Consider the following 8,937-nt stretch of genomic DNA (forward strand, 5'->3'; position numbering starts at 1 on the left):
TTCGCCCGGCGCTTTCCCCGCAGCATTTCTGGCGGCCTCTGTGCTGTTTCGCCCAGTCCTTGCTGGCTCAAGGTGGGTGAGGGGCAGCGGGGCGCGTCTCCCAATGGTGGGGGGTGCGCCTGGCCTTCTGTCCCGCCGCCGGCTCTCAGTGAGTCCTGATGGGGACTGGGACATGGGCAGGTTGCTATAGGACACTCTCCCCCCAAGTCATTCCCACTTGCCTGGTGGCCGGCGGGCGGAGTGGCTGGCGGCGGGTGCCATAGAGGACAAGGCCAAGGAAAAGGGCCAGGCCTATAAGGTACATCTCACATCTTGCTAGAGCTCATTCTATTGCTTTTACAACAAGCTTTACTATTCACTCTGCTTTTCCGTCTGATGAAAGGAGCTTTGGCTCTTAAAAGCTTATATTCCAAAAATCTTATTGGCCTCTAATAGGGATGCCAGCCTCCAGGTGGGACCTGGGGATCCCCCAGAGTTCCAGTTCATCTCGAGACTACAGAGAACTGGCGATAATTGAGCGGGAGAGACATCCTGGAGTCATGGTAGGCAACTCACAGAAGATGTCCACTCAGTTTGCCACTACAATTAAAAAAGGCCAACACTATGCTCGGGGTAACAGCGTTCCGTGTGCCTTGGTGTTTAGTCATGCCGGCCACATGACCACGGAAACGTCTTCGGACAGTGCTGGCTCTTCAGCTTTGAAACGAAGATGAGCACCGCAACCCTAGAGTCGAATTCGACTGGCTTTCGAGCAAGGGAACCTTTACCTTTACCTTTTTTATGCTCGGGGTTATTAGGAAGGGGACTGAAAACAGATCAGCCAGTATCGTTAACGCCCCTGTATAAATCGATGGAGCAGCCTCGTTTGGAATAGTGTGCATAGTTCTGGTCACCAGACCTCAAAAAAGATACAGTATTGGGAAAGATGCAGAAAAGGACAACTAGAATGGCGAAGGGGACCAAACATCTTCTGTACGAAGAAAAGTTAAATAGGTCAGGGCTTTCTAGCTTGGAGACATGGCAGAGGACTACAAAATTATGTGCGGGACAGAGGAGGAAGAGGAAGAAGTCATTTAAATTGTTTACATCACTGTTTAAATTGTTTACTAGCACCTTATGTTGTGTTTTTATGCTTTTGCTTATGTTGCTGTTTTAACGAGTGCATTTTATGTAAGACGCCCAGAGCCTGCCCCGGCGGAGAGGGTGGGATATAAATCAAATCAATCAATAAATAAGGATTGTAGTGCCCCTGTATAAATCAATGGTGTGACCTCATTTGGAGAACTGTGTACAGTTCCGGTCACCACACCTCAAAAAGGATATAGCATTGGGAAAAGTGCAGAAAAGGGCAACTGGAATGATAAAAGGATTGGAACACTTTCCCTATGAGGAAAGGTTAAAGCGCTTGGGGCTCTTTAGCTTGGAGAAACGACGACTGAGGGGTGACATGATCGAGGTTTATAAGATTATGCATGGGAAAGAGCAGGTTGGGAAAGAGGTACTTTTCTCCCTTTCTCACAATACAAGAACTCCTTGTGGGCACTCCATGAAATTGCTGAGCGGTCGTGTTAGAACAGATAAAAGGAAGTCCTTCTTCACCCAAAGAGTGATTCACACCTGGAATTCACTGCCACAGGAGGTGGTGGCGGCTACAAGCATGGACGGCTTCAAGAGGGAATTAGATACACACAGGGGTCATTTCGTAGAAAAAGAGGTGCAGGGGCTCTTTAGCATAACTCATTAGCATAACTTGTTTGCATATGCCACACCCCCTGACATCACCGGAAGTGTGTCAGAAGGCAACATCCACCGCTCAGGCTCCACCCCAAAAATCTCCAGGTATTTCCCAATTTAGAGCTGGCGAGCCTACCTGGAGAAAAAGCTGGGGTCCGCTGGGCTTTGCAGTGCAATCCTAAACCGAGATTAGAGTCCATGCTCGTAGCCACTACACCAAACTGGCTCTCTATGTGTTTTGAGTCTGAGTTACTAACAATAATAGCTCCTGAAGTATGGCCAATTTTGAGAATCAGTGTGCATGCGTAAGTCTGAACAGAGTCATTTGAACACTGTACTTTGTCATAATTCAAACAGCTAACCATAGATGTGAGATCAGAAAAGGGCAGATGTAAAAACACATGGAATTCTAAGTGGGCTTTCAGTACAACTCTAAACATCAACGGACTTGGAAGGATATTACTTTGCTGAGGACGTCAGTGTTTGCCTCTGATTGGCACAGTACCTAAACAGTCAATATATATGCACCTTCTCCTCTTCAAACTGTTTTAAAATAGTCAAAAAGTGTTTAATACTTAGACTATTAAAGGATCTTGCTCTATTGGAAAGAAGAGATTTCTTTGCTTTTAAAAACCTTTATTTCTAAGGGTAAAGGGTTCACGGGATTACTACAAATTAACATAACACTAACAGCTACATTTCTAAGCTGCCTATATTCAAACCTAGCACACACATAATGGAGAATCTCTCCTTCTTGACCCCTAGAAAGGAAGTCACCTGAAACAAATGACCAATCTGTATCACAGTAGAAGCTACTTTTCCCCGGGCTAATTCCCCATTGGCTTAGTGCCAGGTATCCCTTCCAGGTCAGTCTACACAATAGCAACACTAGGAAAACAAGTTAACCCTATAATGACTGAATTGTCAGACCTTGTAAACACATACATTTCCAACACAAACGAGCCCAGATTATGTCAGCACTACTCAGCTCCAGAAAGCATGAGCCCAGAATCCAACAAAGCATCAAGACGCAGCCGTTAGGCATAACACTATCCATAAAGTGAGCCACACTTTTTATGTCACACACTAGACAGACCCTCTCCAATAAGCAGACTAAAGAAGAAGAAGAAGAGATTGGATTTATACCCCGCCCTTCACTACCCGAAGGTGTCTCAGAGCAGCTTACAAACAGCTTTCCTTTCCCCTCCCCACAACAGACACCCTGGGAGGTAGGCGGGGCTGAGAGAGCTCTGACAGAAACGGCTGTTTTTCAAGAACAGCTCTTATCAGAACTACGGCTTGCCCAAGGTCATCCAGCCAGGTGCAAGTGGAGGATTGGGGGAATCAAATCCGGTTCCCCCAGATGAGAGTCCGTGCACTCAACCACTGCACCAAACTGGCTCTGAGAAGAGATTGGATTTATGCCCCGCCCTTCACTACCCAAAGGAGTCTCAGAGCGGCTTACCATCTCCTTTCCCTTCCCTTCCCCACAACAGACACCCTGTGAAGTAGGCAGGGCTGAGAGAGCTCTTGACAGAAACGGCTCTTTTTCAAGAACAGTTCTTATCAGAACTATGGCTTGCCCAAGGTCATCCAGCCAGGTGCAAGTGGAGGAGTGGGAGAATCAAACCCGGTTCTCCAAGATAAGAGTCCAAACACTTAACCACTACACCAAACTGGCTCTCACAACTAAAGATGCATCAGAGTCCTCAACATGATGCTTAAGCAATGGGGAGCGGGGAGAGAATGAGAAGGCACTTACGTAAACCAAAAAGACTGGGACACACTTCAGCTTAGTAAACTGCCAGGCACGTAAATGATCAGACAGGTCATTTCACTTGTGACCATTATTGGGAAAAGATGGTACATCTACAGCGTTATGATCCCAGATACAGTTGCCAGCTCTGGGTTGGGAAATACCTGGAGATTTTGGGGGTGGAGCCTAAAAAGAGTGTGGTTTGGAGAGGGGAGGAACCTTGGCGTTTTATAATCCCATAGAGTCCACCCTCCAAATTAGCCATTGGCTGAATCTGCATTTGTCTTTCCCACCGGGTGTCCCAGCCTTTTGACTCCATCTTCAAAAAAAAAAACTGTCTACATTTGGTGTCGTTTTCACACCTCAAGAGTGCTAGCATACTTTTGCACGTCCACATATGTTTATCCTCCTTTCTGGGCGGCTCCGCTGTCATTACACCTCTGCACTGCTTTAAAAGAATCTCCTCCAAACAGCGTTCGAACAAGCATAGAGAAAGCCGGTGTCACAGCAGCATGAAACTAATTGAAAATAACACCCTCTTTCCTTTCTATTCCCAACCCCCTTCCTCCTGCCCCACCCTTTCAATCCATTACTTGGATCCCTTGATCTGGACACCATGCTTCTGCGAATGCATCCTAACATTGCATTCACTTTCTTCACAGCCACATCGCACTGCGGACTCATGTTTAGCTTGTGATCAATCAGAACACCTAGATCCCTTTCATATGTGCTGCTGTCAAGCCAAGTCCCTCCCATTCTATATCTGTGCCTTTGGTTTTTTGTACCTACGTGTAGGACTTTGCACTTCTCTCTATTGAAATTCATTTTATTTGTCTCCGCCCACTGTTCCAGCCTGTCTAGATCATTTTGAATCCTGACTCTGTCTCAGGGGTCATTTCCTGCAGGAGCGCACAGGAGCGCACAGGAGCGGAGCTCCAGCAGTAAAGGGCCCAGGGGGCGGGCACATGCAACAAGCCGAACCCCCTGCTCCCAGCAGCCCTCAGTCAGAGCAAGAAGCAGCCAGGTGAGTTGCAGAGCCCCCCCAGCCCCCCGGTCCAAAACAGTCCAGTGGCACCCTGAAGACCAAGTTTTATTCAGGCACAAGCTCTCCCTCCTCTGCGAGGACAGATCTGCACATTCTCCCCCCCCCCCCCCCAATCCAAAACAGTCCAGTGGAGCCTGAGTGTTGCCTTCTGACACACTTCCGGTGATGCCAGGGGGTGTGGCATACACAAATGAGTTATGTTAACGAGTTATGCTTATGAGCTCCTGCACCTCTTTTTCTACGAAATGACCCCTGCTCTGTCTTCTTCAGAATTAGCACTCCCACCCAGCTTCGTGTCATCTGCAAACCAGGGGATGCTTTGCCCTACTTTTCTCTCTAGTTGTTGTTTCGAGTATAGGCCTGTTGGTGATGTAATGTCAGATATTTCAGTCATGTTGGCTGTTCTCCAATGTCTGGCTATTTTAATACCAGTTCCCGGAAGGAACCATCTTTGGCATAAGAAGTTTATTTGTCTGGGTGTTCTCGGAAGTAGTTTGTGTCTGTCCCACATTCTCAGTAGGAAAGTAAGAAGAAGATCAGTTTGGATCTCTTTCGGTCTTGTTAATGAGTCGTTCCATACGATCTCTTGAATGGTCTTGGGATATATTAGTGCAGGAGTGTCAAACTCATTTATTATGAGGGCTGGATCTGACATGAATGAGACCTTGTTGGGCAGGGCCACGTGCGTCATAAAATGTAATGCCAGGTAGCATACATATAAACTTCATAAAGGACACAAAAACAATGAAAGATTTTTTAAACTTTAAATAAAACATGCTTAAAACACTAGCACTCTTGCAATATTTTGTCTGTTTAACAGTCTCTGATAACTGACACCTCTTGCTCTGAGTTACTGCAGCAGCAGAACTGGAAAAGGAAGCAGGAAACAGCCAGGGCTTTGCGGGCTGGATTGCAGCCCTCCGAGGGCCTGATTTGGCCCCCGGGCCGCATGTTTGACACCCTTGTATTAGTGGATATAGTGGCTTAACCCATACAGCTTTGTTTCCATTCTGTATCATTCTGAGTATTGTAGAAATCATTGCGGACTTGTAATAGGTGACGATGTCAGGGTATCTCAGGCCTCATGTTTTCTCCAATACTTGGCGTATAATATTCTTGCCATAGTCACTACATATATTATAAGATAAAAGTCTTGTTTTTTACATTTTTTTTGTCTTATATTCAATAAAAACAGTTCAGGTTTAAAAGGTATAGTGCATTTTAACATTTTTTGTAAAATGTCAGGTATCCAGGACCAATACTTCTTCACTCTATCACACGTCCACCACATATGGAAGAAAGAGCCAACATATTTTTTTGACATTTCCAGCAATCATTTGATACATCAGAATAAAACATTGCTAGTTTTTCTAGATGATATAACATCTATAAAACATTTTTATACATATTTTCTTTATATGAAGTTGCTTTAGTAATTTTTACATTTGTTTTCCATTTGTTGTTCAGTCGCACAGTCGAGTCTGACTCTTCGCGACCCCATGGACCAGCTCCCGCCAGACCTTCCGGTCTTCCGCTGTCCTCTGAAGTTTGCTCAATTTCATGTTCGTTGCATCTATGACACTGTCTAACCATCTCATCCTTTGCCGTCCCCTTCTTCTTTGACCTTCAATCTTTCCCAGCATCAGGGTCTTCTCGAGTGAGTTTTGTGAGCTCCATACCTGTGAGCATTGGTCTAACTCAATATTATGACCCAAATTTTGTGCCCATTTAACTATGCCATCTTTAACAATTTGCCAGTTCGGTGTAGTGGTTAAGTGTACGGACTCTAATCTGGGAGAACCGGGTTTGATTCCCCGCTCCTCCACTTGCACCTGCTGGATGACCTTGGGCAAGCCGTAGTTCTGATAAGAGCTGTTCTTGAAAAAGAGCAGTTTCTGTCAAGAGCTCTGTCAGCCCCACCTACCTCCCAGGGTGTCTGTTGTGGGGAGGGGAAGGGAAAGGAGTTTGTAGGTTGCTCTGAGACTCCTTTAGATAGTGGAGGGCGGGTTATAAATCCAATCTTTTTTCTTCTTCTCTCTATTTCATCCTGTGTTTTATTTCCCAACATTATTTCATAAAGTTTCCTAATCAATTTTTCTTCAGTGCAAATACTGGGATTCGGGGTTGCCAGCCTCCAGGTGGGGCCTTGAGATCCCCTGGAATTACAACTGATCTCCAGATCAACTTCCCTGGAAAAAAGGGTGGATGCAGAGGGCAAACTGTACGGCAAACCATCGATTCTAGCTGAAATCCCGCTCCAAATCCCCGCCGCCGCAGGCACCACCTGCAAATCTCCAGGGATTTCCCAGGCAAAGGTTGTCGACTGTGGCTTCTCCGTTCTCCCTTAGCTCAGGAACATAAACAACACTCCGCAGTGATGCAACCCGTCCGATGTGCTCAGTGCAGAATCCTGAACGCGAAAGCAAGGATTGCTTCATTCTGAAATTGGCACACCGTGCTCCCTGTCCTCGCCCTAAATTTTTGTGTTTTCCTTTTTGCCAGAGGAAGTGGAGGCCTTGGGAAATGCCTCCCCTCCCCCTCCCCGTGCTCTGCTTCTTCTGTTGGGTTGGCCAATTAACATTGTTGCCTTAAAATATGCAGAAAGGGGAAGCCCCTTAGAAAAGTGCGCTTTAGGCAGATGTATTGAGTCACGCACCCACCTGGTCCAGGAAATCAGGGCAAGGCAGACTATATAGGAGGTGACTTGGAACGAAAAAACGGTGCACCCGCAGAAGCCGGGACAATGGCGAGCCGGATCCTGTTGATGCTTGGCCTTGCCGTGGCAGCCACAGCTTTGTCGCCTACACAAGAGGAGCTCAGCTACAAGGAAGCCGTTTCCTTGGCTATCGACCTCTACAACCAAGAGCCAGGGGTGGCGCGGGCCTTCCGACTCCTGGAAGCCAAACCCCAGCCGGAGTGGGTGAGTGATTGGCACCAACAGCAGTAGCTCACATTGTGTCGTCCGTGGCTAGTGTGAGACTTGAACTTGGGTCCATGTTTCAGTGCAGCCCTTGCTGGGTGGAACACTTCACCTTCTCTGAGCCTCAGTTTTCTTCTGTGGAATGGGATCCAGGAAATTACAGGCCAGTTAGCCTAGCATCAGTTCCAGGTAAATTGGTAGAAACCAGGGGTCATTTCGTAGAAAAAGAGGTGCAGGAGCTCATTAGCATAACTCAATAGCATAACTTATTTGCAGATGCCACACCCCCTGACATCACCGGAAGTGTGTCAGAAGGCAACACCCACTGCAACGTACCTGGCTGCTTCTTGCTCCTCGTGGCCTGGGGCTGCTGGGAGCAGGGGGCGGGGCTTGTTGCATGTGCCCGCCCCCTGGGCTCTTTACTGCCGGAGCTCCGCTCCTGTGCGCTCCTGCAGGAAATGGACCCCTGGTAGAAACTGTTTTTAAGGAGACAATTGTTAAGAATTTTGAAGAACACAGCCTGCCGAGGGGGAAATCAGCATGGCTTCTGTAAAGGGAAGTCCTGCCTCATCAACCTTCTGGAGTTCTTTGAGCAGGTTAATCAGCATGTGGACAAGGGCGATCCGGCAGACATGAAATACTTGGACTTCCAGAAAGCGTTTGACAAGGTCCATCAGCAAAGATGACTGACTAAGGTCAGCAGTCATGGGACAAGAGGACGGGTCCTCTTTTGGGTTTGACGTGAGTTTAAATGGCAGGCAACAGAGAGTCGGTATAAACAGACCGTTCTTGCCATACAGAGAAGTGAGCATTGGGGCCCCACAAAGATCAGTACTGAGACCAGTGCTATTTAATTTGTTCATAACTTATTTGGGATTGGGGGGCGAGCAATGTAGAAGCCAGGTTTCCAGATGACACAGAATTTTTGGGGACGTTGAAAACCAAAGCAAATTCTGAAGAGTGACAGGAGAATCAATCTAATTTTGGTGGTTGGGCAACAACGTGGCAAACCAAGTTCAAGTGGGACAGGTGTAAGGGGATGCGTATTGGAACACACACAAAAATGCCAACTCCAGATTCTATACTGGTGGAGTCTGAACTGATTGAGACTGAAACTGAAAGAGATTTGCGGGTCACAGTGGGAACCTTGATGAATATGTCAACCCAGTGCCCTGCAGCGGTGAAAAGGGCAAACTGTATGTCAGGGATTTCTAGGAAAAGGATTGAAAATATAATGACCAATATTATAATGGCCCTGTATAGAACTATGGGGCAGCCTCCTGTGGAATACTGTGTACCAGGGGTCATTTCCTGCAGGAGTGCACTGGAGCGGAGCTCCGGCAGTAAAGAGCCCAGGGGGCGGGCACATGCAACAAGCCCCGCCCCTGCTCCTTCTCTCCCTCTTTCTTCCCTTCTTCCCCTCCTTCTTTCCTTCTTTTTGTTTCCTTCTTTCCCTCCTTCTTTCCCTCCTTCTTTCCCTCC

The 8,937-nt window shown here is 47.1% G+C and overlaps 1 protein-coding gene across 1 annotated transcript in view; it reads left to right on the forward strand.

Annotated features, from left to right (window-relative positions):
- The first annotated feature begins 7,194 nt into the window (after positions 1 to 7,194).
- Positions 7,195 to 8,937, forward strand: part of LOC107119769 — a 13,355-nt gene continuing 11,612 nt past the window's right edge. The window contains exon 1 of the mRNA XM_015422353.1: positions 7,195 to 7,455. Coding sequence (XP_015277839.1) covers positions 7,279 to 7,455 — 177 coding nt within the window. The 5' untranslated portion in view covers positions 7,195 to 7,278. The remainder of the gene's footprint in view (positions 7,456 to 8,937) is intronic.

This window comes from Gekko japonicus, unplaced genomic scaffold (genome assembly GCF_001447785.1).
Source record: "Gekko japonicus isolate JY-2015 unplaced genomic scaffold, Gekko_japonicus_V1.1 scaffold915, whole genome shotgun sequence".
In the NCBI taxonomy this organism is placed as follows: Eukaryota; Metazoa; Chordata; class Lepidosauria; order Squamata; family Gekkonidae; genus Gekko; species Gekko japonicus.